Genomic DNA, 18253 nt, shown 5'->3' with positions numbered 1-18253 from the left:
GCCTTATAAGCTGATGACAACGACGGTTCTCCAGCTGAGACATAAAAAGGCACAGCGGTTCTCTCACGGCAAATTTTCCCTCACATTTGCCAACAGGGCGGCTTTCTGTCAAAAGCACACTTGACTTGTTATCAAAAGTAGTCATGGGTCTCGGGGGGTCTCAGAGAAATCTGGGGATCAAATTAGATAGATAGATAGATAGATAGATAGAAAACTTTATTTATCCCCGAGGGGAAATTAGGTCATCGTAGCAGCGGTACGCGTTGAAACTGCGACACAGTCAAAGTGCCCTCAAGCAAGACACTGAACCCTCCAAGAGGCTGTAAAGCATCTCACACTCCGACTAGTCTGAGAAGCAGGGCGAGGGGACAGACATTATTTTCCAACAGTGATTAAGTATTTTATTGTAAATTGCCTGGAAACTGCAGCAAATGAGCCATGTACCGAAGTGAACATTGCCAAGTAGCTATTCAAGTACAAGAGACGGACAAAATAAGTATATAATAAGTAAGTATTTTTGATGATTGATTAATGCTGCTATTCTTTGTCATATGTGATAGCAAATTCAATAGCTTTGGATTTTGGACTGTTTTCTATAGACATTGCAAGGCAGCTCGCCAATGATCAATAATGGCAATAATTGTTAGTTGCATCATAACAATTTCACAATATTTATCACAGGTCTAAAGTATTGGATTACATTGTAGAGGTTCCTTTAAGTTTTTTTGCAGTTCAGTTATAATTATGCAGCATGTTGCCAGTGATGTATATAAAATGAAATGTATACTACATGTACATCTGTTTGCTTGTGTGTCTTTGCAGTGGACACGGTGTATGTCTCTGTTCTCTCCGTCTCTGCCACCCAACCATGTAAATATACCATATTTGTATGCATGCGTGTGTGTCTGGGTTTCATTGCTGGGGGGGATCTCCCTAACTCATTGCATGCATGAGTCAACACCAGTCTCCAACAGATACACGCTGCACGTACAAAGCAGCACATCGCTTTTTCCTCTTGTACAGGAAGAGAAAGGAAGAGAAAGAAAGACATAAAGTGATATGAGGAGACAAGAGATAGTGACATAAAACCTGTTGGTAATCACTTAATCAGGGCCTTTTTGTAAAGCTAAAACCTACTAAAACATGTTGTCGGCTTTAAAAAAGCACTATTTTTCCCCTATTGTTTGTGTGAATAAATCTGTATTCGTCCGCATTTTAGCAGCTGTCCTCTACCCTGAAAAGAAGGGAATTGTGGGACTGTAACAGCACTGAAGGCATCATTTCAAATACGAGCTGTGTGCATTTCTCTGTGAATTGAGCAATTTGTTACTTTCACAGTATACATATAGCACCTCCACCTTTAAACAGACGTGAAAATTAGAGAGGAAAATCTAGCAATATATTTGACATACAGTACATCTAAAGTACACTTTGTACATGTAAATAGATTTTTAAAAAGGTGTGTCTAAACTTATATATTTTGTGATGTATCACTGTAGGATTTTTTTTCATATTTCTTATTCTAACTCTTTCATGTCTTTCAAATGTATGCCAAAACCATTTGAAATGCATTTTAGGAGTGCATTGTTTAATCAAATGTCCTATAAGCTGGTTAAAAAAAAGACACTTTGAATATAATTTCTATGACACATTCAGGTTATATGCTTTTTAGACCACATTTCAGACATATAAATACTGTGCTTATTTTAGCATGTCATATAATGCATTTTTAAAGACATTCTAAAAAGCTCATTTCCATATGGGCTGGCAATCTGCCTTGTTTAAGTGTAATCTTACCTACATCCCATCGCTAGCTTTCTTTTGTTTCCTCTGTCAGATTTACGTCAGGGTGCATCCCAAATACCATTAGGTGTGTGGGAGGTTGTGCTGCAGTAAATATGCAATGTAGAAATGATTGTGTTGGCTTACACTGCAGTGGTATATATCAAGTTTAACATTACCATTTATGAACAAGGAAAACATTTAGACATCATTGGGAATCTGTACACTCCTTTTATGTGAATTACTTCCTTTGTTTGAAAGTCGCTATTTGATCCTCAAAAAGGAGCACACATATAGTCAATGCTCTATTATTAGGATATTGTAGATATCAGTAGCAACACTTGCTTTATTCCACCTTTGCCTCACACATGAAAACATTTCCCAATACACAACCCTCCTACCAGGTCTGATTTGGTGAATCCACAGTTGGTATTTCCTCCCTCGGGCCTGCAGAGGTAATTGACTGAGGCCAAACAATGGCACACCATCTATTTTTAAATGGTTTGTCAACAGTATTTGGAGGGGAGCTGCCCTCGCTAATGTTCCTCCTGAAGTCAATCGGCTAATGTGCTGTGCAAAGCTAAAATGATGCTTTTCTCTTTCTTTGTACCCATCTCTCCACCTGTCTATCATTCTGGGCTTCTCTATCATGTTGAGTACAGCTCAGATCAATAATCCCTCACCTCCAGTCCCCTCTCCCCCTTGCACTCATATTTATACATTGTCATATTTCCTCTGAGTTTATTTTTAAAACCATTTGACACTTGGCCATCCTGCCATAAACCTGCAACAAGCACATCACATTGACAAACCCCTACACACATTTACACATTATCATGCTCAGCTCGAATGTTACTGTTCTTCGTGTTTCATCACACATTGATTAAGAAGTGAAAAACAAAGCGTGGCAGGATATCCATGTAAAACCCCAGAAAGCCATTGATTTTCCAGTTTCTTCTGAAGTACTGAAATTACTTCAAATTTTGTAATTTATTCAATGATAGCTTTGTGTGTGTGTGTGTGTGTGTGTGTGTGTGTGTGTGTGTGTGTGTGTGTGTGTGTGTGTGTGTGTGTGTGTGTGTATGTGTGTGTTTGTGTGTGTGTGTGTGTGTGTGTGTGTGTGTGTGTGTGTGTGTGTGTGTGTGTGTATGTGTGTGTGTGTGTGTGTGTGTGTGTGTGTGTGTGTGTGTGTGTGTGTGTGTGTGTGTGTGTGTGTGTGTGTGTGTGCATAATGGCATACTGCACTGTGTGTCATCATCCAGCGTACAAGTGTTATTATGCCTATGTAGGGAATGAATCACGCAGTATCATTTCCTCTGGTGTCAGTGGCTTTTTTAGAATCAATGAACATTGCTGATGCAGCGTAAAGAGCTTTGTCCAATACAATTGACTGAGACAGCCTGTCACTGAGATGAAATTACTATAAAGAGACAAAATAGAAATCTAGAGGCTCACACCAAGTAATTATTAAGTATTTTGACCATGATGATCTCAGCTAGTGTTTTATTAAAAGTTCCTGTATTGTAAGTGAGACGTATCTGTCTTTTTTGTATCATAAAGCAGGTCAAGGTTCTGTATAACAAAGAAGAAGAAAAAGAAATCATATATTCAGATAAGTGTTTTTGGATATTAAAGCATGTAAACACTTTCTAGTAGAAACCCAAGATACAAGTATGAACCTGAAAAAAACTCCCCTACAGTCAAACACAGACATTATTTCATACTGTAACATGCTTGCACTGCAAGAACAATCTCTTGGAATAGCCAGAAGTGCTGAGGACATTGGCAAGTGAGGTCAGACCTGCATTGTTCAGTGTTTTTCCTGTAAACACCACAATAGACTACAGGGGTCCTGCAGTTTAGAGCCCGACACGAAAAGATACAGTTTGAGTTTGAAAAGTCAAATGTATCAGATAAAAAGTGAGAGTTCCAAAGAGATAAAGAAAAGAAAAATGGGAGTGCTATCGAAAAATCCCCCTGTTGTGTTATTTATAGCAACTGCTTTACAGTATTGTTAAGGACTGTAAGTGAGCTTCTAGTGGGACCTAACCAGTGGCTGCAACATAGAAATGTACTTTACATGATCTATGAGGAGGTTTTATAGAGCACACAGCTTCACGTTAATAGTTAAGTTACTCTCAGAGACTACTGTATCTTTATAATGTGGCTTCTCTGGAGGGTAGAACATGTCTGTCCTGCTCAGACTGTAAAATGAGATCAAAAAGTTTTCTGCTTCCAACTGTAAAACATAAAACATCTCATCTTGTAATGTTGGACCAAAACCAGCCCCCTGATACATTAAAGCCTATTGGACTATTGGAATAAAGCTCTTACTGTATGATTATTGGGGTTTCTTTTAATAGCCTGGAATGTTTCATTCTTTCATTCCCCCGCATGCTTATACATCATGATCTAAGTGTGCATGTATTTGCTATGATAACATGGTAGAGGTACAGTGGGGAGCTGCAGGCTATGGAAAGGGAGAATATCCATTACATAAGAGATTAAACTGGAGGAATCTGAGGTATGTATCCAACAATGCTGGCCAATAATATGAAAGCCTACTTCATGAGCCCCCCCATATGCAGAGCCTCAGCGGGTAGGTCCACTGTTTATCCCTTTGATGTAGACTTGTAAAAAAGTGACAAACGCAGCTTAGCACTGCAGCGTAAACTCATATAGTGCTATTAGTAGTGGTATAGTCACTGTTATTGTTTTAGCTTCCAAGCCACGGTAAAAAGAGGCAATGTGTGCGCAAGACAGCAACGGGGACAAAGAGAAAAGATCTAACGGTGAGTCCTGAGCTTTGTATAAGCTCTAAAAAAAAAGCAGCACCAGTCTTGTTGTTACATTTCATGCCACCCGCTGATTTTACTCAGTCACACTGTTGTAATGGACCGCTGATACTTGTGCTGCACCTCATTACAACAAACAGGAGAGTTAGAGGGAGAGACACAGAGGCTACATCCACACTACTAGGTTTTCATTTTAAAACAGCTTTTTAACATGAACTCTGTCCACACAAGCATTTTAGCTCCACACAGATGCGTTGTTAGGCCAAGGCATTCAAGGCTATAGCCCCGGATCTCTGTGCCATCATACATTTAAAAAAAAAAACAAAACATAATAATGATGAAAATATCCTCATACAGTAGACTTTTATGTGGTTGCATTACCAGCAACCACATATGCAACATTGTAGCAGTGAAAACCACAAAATTCTGAAGTGCCCATATAACCTGGAGATCAAAATAACAAACAAACAAACAACGTATTAATTTTTTATTTATTCTAGACATAATTGTCTAGACATATCTTGACATGTGCTGCAGCTGGAGTTGCTCACCAGTTCAGTGCTGAACAGGGCAAATCTCGGCACACAGTGTCTCACTGTTTAAGATCATTTGGTCTGAAAGTCCACTTTGCAGTGACCAAACCTCATCAGCAGAAAAAAATAAAAAGGTGAGACTTGCCTTTGCGTATGAGAATGCTGTGTGGACAGAGGAGAACTGGTCCAGAGTGACTTCAGTGATGAGAGTATGTTCAGTTTATCGGGTCTGATGAGAAATTTTATGTTCGGCGTAGGACTGGGGAAAGACTGAACCTAAAGTGTGTAAAGAAGTTTGGAGGAGGAAGTTTCATGGTTTGGGGGATGTTTTTGCAGCAGGAGTCAGGCCTCTTGTACAGCTACATGGAAGGGTGAATGCAAAGGTTTATATGGACTTCCTCTCGACAATATGAGATACATTCACTGCAATTGTCTCCCAACCAGCCCACAATTTTTATGCAGACGATGCATTACAGTATTTCAGAATAAATCAAGTAATTTTGATCTCCAGTGTATAGGCAGATTGAGAATAATTTGTTGCAAAATGTTATAATTCAACATCGGTATTCCTTTTTTCTCTATGCATAGTACACCACATTGCTTTTTTGTATTGCTAGCTAGTGAGATCAGAGAAATAGATATAAGAAGATTCTTTTTTTGGTGGCGAGTGTGGCATCATCTCCTGCAACCCCTGAGAACACTAAAAGCTGTCAGGAAAGGGGCGGTTGGGACACAGGTGCGGACCCAGCGGTGTCTTAAAGTTATCCCAAATTGATAACCAGAAAAAAATAATAATAAATTGCATGGCGATAGGTTGGTAAGGGGAGAAAAAACATCAAAACTGTATAGAGCCACTATAGACTTCCTTAATGAAATAAAGCACTAAAATGATTAAACCACCGCTGCCAAGCAGGTGACTCAAAACCAAAATAGTCCAGGAGACCAAGAAAACACGAAACGAAAGGCAAAGGCTGCCCGAGAGACCTTTGAAAACCCAAAGGCTGGAGTCACAACAAACTCTCCAGCACCCCTAGTTATACACTGGGAAACAGGCAACTGACATCATATACACACAAAGTTGGTGTTTATTGTTAACACCTATAACTTGAGAAGCCACAGGGAGAAGCGCTCACTACCTCTGAAGGTGAGATAATAAGTCAGCAAAGAGGACTGCAGACTCAGTGTCTATGAAAACCCCCCACACCTGGGCTTAATCAAAGCCAATCAGTGCCACACACACCTGACTGCAGTGAGTTGACTCTCTCACTGAGCCAAATGGTTGAGAGCCCTCACACAATCGTCTCAGGTTTTTGAAAAGCAGGCAGCCTCAAAGATAGCTTTTGATTAATGCTGGTCTGGCATTAATAGCTAGCTAGCTAGCTAGCTAGTAACCACTGCACCTCACTAGCTTTAAGGACACTTTGCTTGTGTAACTTAAAAAGATACACTTACTTACGTTTACAGGCTCTGTAGAATGGAATCACATTCTTCACCACCAGCAATAATTCATTTCCCATGACAGTACAGTACTAGTTGCGCCAGTCATTTTACACAGCTAGAGCTAGCTACCAGAAGTTAGCCTGGATGCGGATTCATTCATTCACATTGGCTTTGTTCAGACTGCTGCCCAAATCCGATTATATGCAGATCTGATCAGAATCTGATCTTACTGTTTGACTGTCCACATTATGTATTACAAGTGAAAATCAGATCTCAGGTGGTGTTTCACTGTCCGGACCGGCAAAAAAAACAAACTACATACAATCTGGATGTGCTATTAGCGATTCAAGCAAAAGAAATTGAGTGGAGGGGGTGTAATGCGTTTATTAGGCTATACGCTATTCTAATGTCTCATTTTGACTGCTTGTGGTACACTTTCCTATCCTTAACGTAAACATTAACCTACTCATTAGGAGAAGGGTCTTTCCTTCTCAAACTACCTCACAATTGTATGTTCATCAGCCCAGTTTTAAAAATGTTCCCTGTCTTAAAAGGACTCTTAACTTCTGGACGACAGCCCCGAATGTTTTCAATAGCTAGTGATGCCACTGGCTCCGTATAATCGGCAGAATACATCTCTGTTCATATTTACATGCCTGGAAACACATATCCCATGACCGTTCACACACACTGGGTATGCACATGCCAGTGTAAACAAGAAGGAGCTTGTTACTCTGTGGTGGGACAGACAACGAGGAATTGTCACTGTAACTGAAAGTAACACGAGTGTAACTATATTATATGAAGAGGTAAATATTGTTTATTTGTTGTTGTTTGTATTCTATACATGTTTGAAATAAACACATCAATTAACCAATAAGGCATTAAAGGTTGCAGAAAACACAGTTTTGGAGTCATTGTAGTAGTGTGGATGCTACGTGTAAAAGTAGAAAAAGTTGTGCATTTTTAAAAGAAATGCAGCAGTGTGGATGTAGCAAGAGAGAGAGACAGAGAGATTACTGCTGTTTTGTTCAGCTCTCACTGTTTGGGGTAGAGTGATTTTTCAGCTCAGTCCTCCTGTGTGTTCACCCATCCACGTGCTGCACATACCTGAGTGACATACACTCATCATGATGAGGACAGTCACTTTCCAAATCCCATATACATACACAATCTCTCTCTCTCTCTCTCTCTCTCTCTCTCTCTCTCTCTCTCTCTCTCTCTCTCTCTCTCTCTCTCTCTCTCTCTCTCTCTCTCTCTCTCTCTCTCTCTCTCTCTCTCTCTCTCTCTCTCTCCTATTTTAAATGGAGGAATGTATGATGCATGCCCTCTTCCCTCTTCCTCACTGTGTAGTCATGTTTTTTTCACCTGCTCTGATGTGTACGTGACACACATCTGTTGCTTTAGCTGGAGGCGAGAGAGCAGGAGGAGAAGATTGAAGCTTACATTTAAACCATTAGCATACGCTCGCAGGAATGGAGGGAGAGATAAGGGAGAGGTGGGTGGACATCTAAGAAAATGTGGAGGAGAAGAAGAGCGGGGGAATGTAGAGGTATTAAATGGAAGGAGAGGAGAGGACTTATTGCCTCAGTTCAGCTTGATCAACGAAAACATACACACATAAGCCTGAAAAGTAACTACTCAGAAAAAAACAACAAAGTCAAAAGCATCTTTTAAAATACAGTACCAATCTCAAGGCAAAGAAACTTACTGGACTAGACTGACAATGACAAACTCCATGGATATCTACATGCTCACTGTATGTGTGTGCGTGCGTGTGTTTGTGTGTGTGTGTGTGTGTGTGTGTGTTTGAAAGTGTGTCACACTGACCTCTGACTCGGGCATAGCAGCAGCCACACTTGGCCAGTACTTTACGAAACAAGTGTTGGCAGCCACAGCCTCGATGGTGGCGATGGTGATGGTGGCCCCCTTTCATGCTGTTGAACCATGAGCAGAGGTGGGCATGGCCCGGCACTCTCTTTCTCCCCCTTTTCTTTTCTCTCTCTCTCTCTCTCTGTCTCCCTTAGTCTCTCTCAGCCTCACACAAGTAGAGGTTTACTCCTCAAAGTGTATATCCCCAAAAAGGTGTAAGTTGATCCTCCTCAGTTGACTGAAGACAGACTTTTTAAAGCCCACATCCAGACCAAGAAGAGAAAAGAGTCCACAACAGCAGCAGTCAAGAAGAAATCCACACACGCAGGGTTTTTCAGATGGTGATAAACAGCCAAGGAAACATTCCAGCAAGCTTATCGTTACACTGAATGTGCTCCCCTTCCCTTTGTTTCTCTTTTTCTCTGTGTTTTCTTTTTGGTGCTGAGCTCTCGCCTCTGTGAACTGCCTGGTCAAATGACAGACTAGGAGACTGCTTCAGAGAGAGAGAGAGATTGTAAGGGAGAGAGAAAGAGAGAGAGTAAGGGGAGGGGGGAGAAGGGTGGAGTCTGCAGCTCTAGTTGCTGGCTATTCCAGGATAAGGTTCCTACTCCCCTAATTTTCTCTCTTCCTGTCTTCTGTTTCTCTCCTCTCAGCTGTTTCCTCGTTTGTCTGCTGTCCCCTGCTATCCAACTCGGAAACTAGACTAAATGACTCTCTCTCTAATGGAAATCTAACTCTCCTGGAAATAGTAACACCAATGTCTAATGATACATAATGCTATTTGAGGAGAGGCCATGTTTGGTTGAAGGTGTCATGTATTTCCCAGTAGACGATAGTGTCTGTAAGTGTGTTTAACATACAGACAGTTCAACAGTGTGTGTTTACCGCATTGATCAGTGGGACAGCTCCAATGTTGGCCTCTGTGCTTATTTATGATCATGGGGGCAGCATAGCAAGTGTTTTTTTTCCTCTTTGTGTTTCCATGGAGGGAGAAGGCAGTCTCGAATTTCACAATGCTGGCATGTTGGCAATCTTAGTGTCTATGTGTATGTGTGCGTGTGTGTGTGTGTGTGTGTGTGTGTGTGTGTGTGTGTGTGTGTGTGTGTGTGTGTGTGTGTGTGTGTGTGTGTGTGTGTGTCTGTGTGTGTGTGTGTGTGTGTGTGTGTGTGTGTGTGTGTGTGTGTGTGGGTGTGTGTGTCACAGGTCATTTAGCCTGACAACTCATTACAGTACATAGAGGGGCAGTATAACCAAAGAAATCTACTGCATAAAAACCCCAGGTTCACTGGAGAGATAATGCAGATAAGGAAGAACTGACTAAGAAGTGGATGATTTTTTTAAAAATGTAAAAGCTCATGTTATTTCATATTGCTATATCAATATTGTGATATTGTAAATTTGTAAAGTCTGCCATGATATGATTTCGATTTGATTCACTCCAGGGGCCTGTGGTCGCTATGAGACAATATCATATGTCCATTCAACACAACCAGTTACATTTATATCAACTTACAAAAAGTAATGAAAAAATGATTAGTGATGACAATGATTAGACAATATTATTACTGAGCTCTTCCCAACATGTATATGAAAAACAATCTATAAAAATATATATAAAGTGGGAATTTCAAAATAAGCTGATGACATACAGTATGTATCAATAATATTGCATCGTTGATCGTTGAATCGATACAGTATATTCATACAGATCGATGTATGTCAGGCTGTATATCATCAAATACAGCAAATAAGCCGGAAGTCCACTGTAGAACTTCTAATTTCTTGAATGGACTATATTTTACTCGTTATACTAAAAAGAATGTGTTCTTGTGGAAGACACAACACAGGCATGTGTGTCTGAGACTGAAAAGAGTCCCCCACCTCCCCTCCACACATACACAGTCTACCTGCTCTCACTGTGCTCCATCAAACTACCAGCTATGATTAGGGAGGCCAGCTCTGTCGAGATTTTTAAATCCAGGCTTAAAACCCTTTTTTCCCCCTGTTACCTATGACCAACCATAACATTTTTTTATTTGATATTATGCATCTTCTTTTGTGTTTTTATGATTCTTGTGTTTTTATGCTTTTGTCTTCATTTGTTTACATGCATTCAATACATCGCTTTGAATTGTTTTTAAATCACTTTTACTGGCTTGATAGTGGTTGCCCACTTCAATCCATCAATGTGCATTTGTGAAGCCCATTGTGTCATTTAATGCGATTTTGGGCTCTATAAATAAACTTGACTTCACTTGACTTTCTTCATTAGGCGTTTGATCATCATGGTCATGATTATGTTTAATCTGGAAGCTGCTGAAGTTGTTTAAATATCAACATCACAATAAAACCTAAGTACCCTATACTTAGATGAGTGCTTTACATCAGAGCAAAGAGAGCTCAATCAACACTTATGACTCATCAGCTTTCCTAACAGATGAAATCAGAGTGTTTTTGAAAAGTCAGCATAGTCAGTTTCTCCAAGAAACAACTCAAGATGTAACCGACAGAGGCAGGATAACGAAGAAGGTTTGTGATGATGCTATTCTGAAATACTGTGTTCTGACACAAAACCAATTACCAACAAATGTCATTTCTCTGACCCATAGCCACCAAGTATATGACTCAGTACAGTGATCTCATCTCACTTTTGCAGCACTCATCACGCAATCCTCCGTTCCTACAAGCAACAATCCGACTGACTTGGAAATCACTTCCTGGTTACTGCAACGAAGACGAGCACCCACTCAGGTTCCTCTGGGGGCATCAACAGAAACAAGAGAAGGCTGAGTATCGGCTGGCGCTGAACCAGCATGCGTACATACACACAAGCACACACATCCCTGTGGTGCACTGTCAAGTGCTCCAACAGTTGCCAAGGCTGTCTCTTCAGCATCCATCTCTTTACAATGACAGGGTGGTGGCAGATTGCTGTCAGGATGTTTCTGTTGTCTACAGGAGACAGTGAGAGCAAACAGAGAAGCCTGGCTGCCTCACCCATTAGCCACACAAGTAGAGTACACATGGTCAGTTGCATTAGACTTCATTCTCTCACCGTCACTCACAAACACACAGGACAGACTAAAGCAACTATAACATGTAAGACTCTTCCTTCACAAGTAAGAGAAACCCCACAGTGACAGACATATCTATCTACATTCACGCTCAGAAAGATGCAACATGCAACACTTTCACTCTGCATAGATACAGATAGATCACAGTACTCCCCCCTCCTCCTACCTCCATCTCTCCCTTTCTTTGCCTATAATAGATGCTTTAAGCGACTGTGATTGAAGGGGAAATTCACTAGAGGAATATTGAACAGCGCCGCTGAATGTCTCCACTTGTCTGATGCTGATATTGCTGCCAAACACTGTCTAGGCATGGGGAGCACAATTCAAAAGGGGTGTTGAGAAACAACAGATTTGACAGCAGAACAAGATTGTTTAAAAGAAACAAGATAAAATGAAGACACAGGGGCAAGAATCCGAGGGCAAAGCATTACAAATTGAGCAAACGCTGCCTGCACCGACACAGCAGAGGGATAATGACGAATATGCTGCTCTTAAGATGCATTCAAAATTCATGAAGTGAATGCAGGGGAATCTTTTCATGTGATCCTCAGTTATAGGGTGCCAGAATGTGCTTCTATAAGGCGCCCAGTAAGGGGCATTTGTACTTTTTGAATTAGGGATGGTTGGTTGGTTCACTCAGAGTGCTGCTTCAAAACTGCTGTTCTTTTTCCCCTTAAAATATATCACAGAGGAACACTCTGGATTTATTATAATACACAGAATGGCCTAATCTGACATGCATATGGTCTATTCAATGCTGGTTTTAGTGACTCTCATTCATTGCTATCATTCATCACCTACAGTATAGTATCACTTTCTCAGTATGGAATGAAACCTTCGAATGAGTGAACACCGAAATAGGCCCAGGAGAAGTGTACAAATCCCTGAATGTTAACAGAAATATGGAAAAAATGTTCCTGGCGTGAAGAGGGGGGGGGGGGGGGTGCAGAGGGATGTGAGGTGAGGCGGGCATTAACACTCATTCATCTCCCTCCTTTTATCTCTCTCCTTTGCTCCATCACTCCTTCCCTCTCTCTTTCCATCTCCCACTCGAGACACACTACGATGATTCATCTGCACAAGTATGCTTGCATGTGTAGAGAGAGACCTACAGTGATCGAGGATGAATAAAATTCATACCGGATTGGATTTAAAGGCTTGTCCGTGGATAAACACACTAGTAGATTGATGTGTGTGTTTTTATGAGCCAAGCCAGCCAAACAGGGAGAATGTATCACCTTTCCACTCTTTCCAAAGTGTGACAGACATGTTCAGAGAGGAATCTCCAGTGTGATTTATGAATGTAAATTAGCTCATGTAAATAACACAATTTTCAGTGTCTAATGTTGAAAACACAACACACTGCTGGAGTAAGCTCACATAATGTACAGTTTTAATGAGTGCACACTTAAAATGCTGATAAATACACAGAACTCATATGACATAAGCAAGCATACTAATAGCCAAGGCAAGTCTCAGTTCTGCTGATATGCAGTTGCTAATTCACAGTGTGTTCCCCAACCCCCCACTGAAATTAGCCTCTCCTCACCCCATCAGCCAGCTGAAATCCTGCCAAAATATGCTTCACTTAGATTTTCCTTCCTCCCTCTATCTATCGCTTTTTCTCCCTTAGTTCCTCTCTCTTTTTCTTCCTCCCGTCATCTCTCAGCTGAGCGCCAATTAAGGAGAACTGGCATTCTGCACAAGCTGGTGTGAGGGGGAGATTTTTTGGCTTTTGGCTATGGTCCCATCATGGAGGAGAAGTCACAGAGTAACTCTCCGTTCTTTTTTTGTGGAGGGAGCTGCTGTTTTTGTCCAATTAGACTAAACTGCACTGCTGGCATACACCAGAAAGACGGATGGGTAGGATAGCTGTGTTTGTGCACTTTACCATTAGTACCACTCAGTCCTTCCCACTGTTATGTATACTTTACCATGCAGTGCAGCTCTCAGGCAGCAGGAGCTCTGCACTACACAGAGGGGAGGTACACCGCCCGTGGACACTTGCTTCTCAAAACATCGACAATATTCACATACCACCCGCAATTACAGGCACACACACAGAGACACACTTTGTACATTCTCAAAATCATATACTCCTTTTCCCAGACAACCACTGTGATAATACTTAAACTGGAGTCTTTCAGAGTTTTCCTCCTCTACCTGACCCACAGCCTTACTCCCTCTCCTTATCTCTCTGGAACCAGCCTTTGAACTTCGCTCTAGAAGCAACAACGCTAGCACTGAGACTCTGGGACTGCTGCTGACTGTGCTCAAGGCTTAGCCATGTGCTAAAACGACACCCAAAGGAGAAAATGTTAATTAATCAAAAGCAAACCCAGGGACCACACATGGAGAGACACTGCTGCCTTATCTTTGATTAATAACGACATTGAAATACAGTCTGAATCCTAATCCTAATATATAAACTGATAAAAGCAAATTAGTATTCACAATTTTTGTTGGCACGTTTGGATACATGTATGTTTGCACATATGTGCACCCATGAGACTATGTTAATGTGTCTCCATCTGTCTCTTCCAGGCCAGTCTATGGTCTATGGTCAGCTGTGCTGCAGAGGTGTCCTGTCTGAATGACACCTTCCAGCTAGCCCTGCCTGACCCACTTTGTTGAAACACAATATAGACTTTTACTATTTCATTCTACAAAAACACAAAAAAAATGTTTTTTAATTCTAATTATTCATGTTAAATGGCATGATTCACATGTTTCAGGCTTTTTACACTGCTTAACACACGTTCATACTAAGAGAACAGCCACATAAAGTTTTGCTTCTGAAGGACCTGTGGTTCACAATCCTCAAAAGAAGCATTGATGTAAAACGGGTCACTCATAGTGATGAACCTACAGATAATTATTACCCAACTCTTCAGTTCCTCTCATTGTTTATCTGTCCAGTCTGTCGACGACACTCTCATACGCCCCTTTCCAACTGGAAAAAAAACACAAACTGGCAAATCTGGCTTTTGTTTTCAGTAGGAAAGGTTACAATTGGCATTAGAACAGTGATGAAAACATGACACACGTTCATTTTTACCCCTTTTTCCAGCCCGATGCTAAGAAGCACGTCAACTCTGTCGGTAACTTCTGCAGCTTTTGTCTCCTGTGAAACTTCTACTTGACGCTTTGAAATTCACAGACCAAACAGAGCCTATACAGATAGTCACGTCAGTGTTGCAAGGTACAGCTGGCAGCGATTTTCAGCGAAAACGCTCTAAAAAACCCACTGTACGCTACCTGCTCCACACCAAACAGTAGACAGCTACAGTGAGAGAAAAACAGCAGGAGAGTCAGTTTTTTCCCAAAACAGTTGGTAGCGACCAGGAAAAGAGAGTAAATATTGGATTTAAATCTGCCAGTTGGCCAAAAAGACAACTCCAAATTAATGATAATGTAGCTTTTGTAACTGCTGGATGAGTAAATTAGCAACTGTTCACATCAACGTAAAAGGTCATGATGTGCCTGGTGTGTCAGAGTTGTGTTCACAGCTTTTTTTCTTCCTGTGCCAAGTGGCCAAAAGTCAGTTGTCGCATACTCAACAGCAAGCTTGGGTAGTTAATCAACATTGCAAATTCAAGGCAAAGAGAATCCATGTGGTAAGTCCAAATAAACATGAGGTTACAGAAAGGGGGTAGATCTATAGGTCAAAGGTGCAGATATCAGAATCAGGATTGTTCTTTGTCCAATGTTTACAACAACATCAGGGGTGCATCGCAACACAGATACAGAATATCAAACTATCTCGACATGACATCACACAAGAACACAGGCAGTATTTGGAAGAGCTTAAATGACAATAAGGTCATGTCTAACAAATTATAGGCTTCCATACAATAGGAAACATTTGTTATTTATGCAGGAAGCACTAATTATATTGTCTGATTCAGTATATAGGGAGTCCGACACAGTGCAACAAAACAATTAAAAGACTGTTGCGAGGGGCGGCCGGCGACTTCGACTCCGACCTGTGGCTCTTTGATGTATGTCTCCCCCCTCTCTCTCACCCCATTTGCTGTCTGTCCTATCTTATACAAGGCTGGAAAATTGCCCCAAAAAAAGACTGTTGTGAGATATTATAAATATGTAAATAAACATAATTACGCCATCCACATGCGTGATGTCATTTTGTCTGATTTCCGACCCTTACAACCCAATATAATGCAGCGTCAGGTTGATCTCTGCCCACTTAAGGTCACACACACACACACACACACACACACACACACACACACACACACACACACACACACACACACACACACACACACACACACACACACACACACACACACACACACACACACACACACACACACACACACACACACACACACACACACACACACACACACACACACACACACACACATACACAGTTCCACCCCAGGGTCCTCTGATATCAGCAGTCCCCTTTGAATGGCACTCTCTCCCAGCCTTTCATCAAACCCGATTCGGACAATGGCATGTTTTTTCCACATAGTTTACCTCACATCCACTAATGAATATGGTGAATGATGGCATTTAATGTGCACTCCTGTGAGGTGCTGAGTGCCAAACTGGGTACATAGGCCTTCCAAACATAACTGTGTTTTCATAGTTATCGCTTTTCATCTAAAGACAGAAAAACATATTTTTAGAGACTTTTAGAGACACATAAAGACTCTCCAAATTATTATTTTGATCTCTTGTATTTTTGTGCACTGACTGTGAATAATCTGTAGCACAGCGTATTATGTAAATGTTCCTCATATTACATTCCAATTATTGTTCATCATTAGTATGTCTTATATTATATGTATGTCTACAGAATAACATGTTTCTAACAAAATAACCTTCATAATGTAGCATAACTTTTTCTACACTACTAATAAGCACGTGTTGTGTCCAAAAGAGCCCATTCAGGGTTAAATAGAGACGTGCATGTGTGTGTGTGTGTGTGTGTGTGTGTGTGTGTGTGTGTGTGTGTGTGTGTGTTTGTGTGTGTGTGTTTGTGTGTGTGAGTGTATGTGTGTGTGTGTGTGTGTGTGTGTGTGTGTGTGTGTGTGTGTGTGTGTGTGTGTGTGTGTGTGTGTGTGTGTGTGTGTGTGTCTGTGTGTGTGTGTATGTGTGTGTTTTTGTTTGTGTGTGTGTGTGTCCGTACCCATGAGCAGTGCATGTGTGCAGCTGTGGGCCAAATACAAAGCTGTTATTTTTAATGGTTCAGTGCAGTTTCCTGTTGATGTGGCTTCATGCATTTACCTTGAAAAAGACAACATCGTAAAAACACACAGACTTTGGACAAACATGGCCAGCCATCACTGATCGATGTTACGAAACAGACACTGGAGACACATATTGTCTGTGGAGAATTAGAGTACAAACTATATGGCTGCTAGGACTCTGAGGAGCCAAGAACCAGCGGAAAAAAAAACGAGATCTGAGAGAAATATGATCAGTATCTCTGCGTAGTTGGAGGGGGAAGCCAGGTTTAAAATGCCACTGCCGAAGACACTGCTTCAAGGAATAAAAGGAGATGCATGGGAATTGAAGAACAGAGGGGCGATGAGAGGGGAAACACAAAGAGGAGATGATCAAAGGAAAATAGAAAGCCAAACTGTAGTAAGATTCACTACCAAGAGGGGGGAAGAAGAGCAAAGCTGGATCTGAATTCATGGAGGTTGGCTTGGTACTGTCTTGTGATCCCTGGAAAGCCACTAGCAGGCATGCTGTGTCTAACATATAACAGATGGCCCTTATGGCCCCATGAACCACGTCTTTAAAGAAAGCTGGGGCCTCTCCAGTTTTCCCTTCTTACTTACTCTGCCAGTCAAACCATAGCTAAACCTAATCACATCTCACAAGTACTACATGTTTGAAGATCAACTTGAACAACTATTAATAATAAATAGTGTATACAGTATTTATATGTATATATATATATATGGGGGGGGGGGGGTCACATCAGAAACCATAAAAACTAAAGATTTTGTGGGGACTACGTTTTAATGCCCTCTGGAATACAGGTTGATTATATAGTCAGAATAATATTGCAATAATTATCAATAAGTCATATTGATGTACTATGGTATTTTCTAAAATTCTTTGCATTGCATGACATGTTAAAATGTCATTTAAAAAACTATTATTTTCAGCTAAAACTTCATTATGGGAATTTTGTCCTGGTTTGTTTATATGGAGTGGCGATAAATGAAAATACTTCTGGTCCAGCCCTACTCTGTGCTACGAAAATGTCTGTACTGTATCTTGTTGTTGTGTCTCAGACGTTTTCTGCCTCGTCTTTCATTGATTTTCCATCCAATTTCCCATCCGGGGGAAATTGGGCTATGCAAAAACAATTGAGCAAAGACGCTCAGTGTCTGGGCCTGGAATAAACCATCTCCCTCCCCGCCATCAGCCATCCACATGGCCCTGAATAATGTATTTCTTTACTTTTTAGCTTTTCTGAACGCTGAGTTGTGCACTAAAATAATATTTGGCAGCATTAACCTCAACAACCCACCCCATCCGAGTAAGACTACTACAGATAAGCATCGCTGACAGCTTCCTGTGGCCTCACTTACACCCCTTTTCTACGCCATGTACTCTTCTGCACAACAGTTAGTGGTCCAGCCACATGGTAGTCGCCACCAAACTCTCCTCTATATACACACACACTCCGTCTAACCCAAACCCAGATGCAGCTACAAAGATCCTTTTGTTCCATTCCACTCAAGGAAAATGGCAACGCACGCAACCC

At 41.1% G+C, this 18253-nt stretch overlaps 1 protein-coding gene across 2 annotated transcripts in view; it reads right to left on the bottom strand.

Annotated features, from left to right (window-relative positions):
• The window catches only part of arhgef25a (Rho guanine nucleotide exchange factor (GEF) 25a), a 35353-nt gene extending 26479 nt beyond the window's left edge, over window positions 1–8874 (bottom strand). For both annotated transcript variants that reach the window (XM_083920721.1, XM_083920722.1), the window contains exon 1: window positions 8381–8874. In XM_083920721.1, coding sequence (XP_083776847.1) covers window positions 8381–8486 — 106 coding nt within the window. In that variant the 5' untranslated portion in view covers window positions 8487–8874. The remainder of the gene's footprint in view (window positions 1–8380) is intronic.
• Between the last annotated feature and the right edge of the window lie 9379 nt (window positions 8875–18253).

This window comes from Echiichthys vipera (genome assembly GCF_963691815.1).
Source record: "Echiichthys vipera genome assembly, chromosome: 9".
Taxonomy (NCBI): domain Eukaryota; kingdom Metazoa; phylum Chordata; class Actinopteri; order Perciformes; family Trachinidae; genus Echiichthys; species Echiichthys vipera.
Note: the sequence above shows the minus strand (reverse complement) of the source record. Positions and strands in the feature narration are given on the sequence as shown.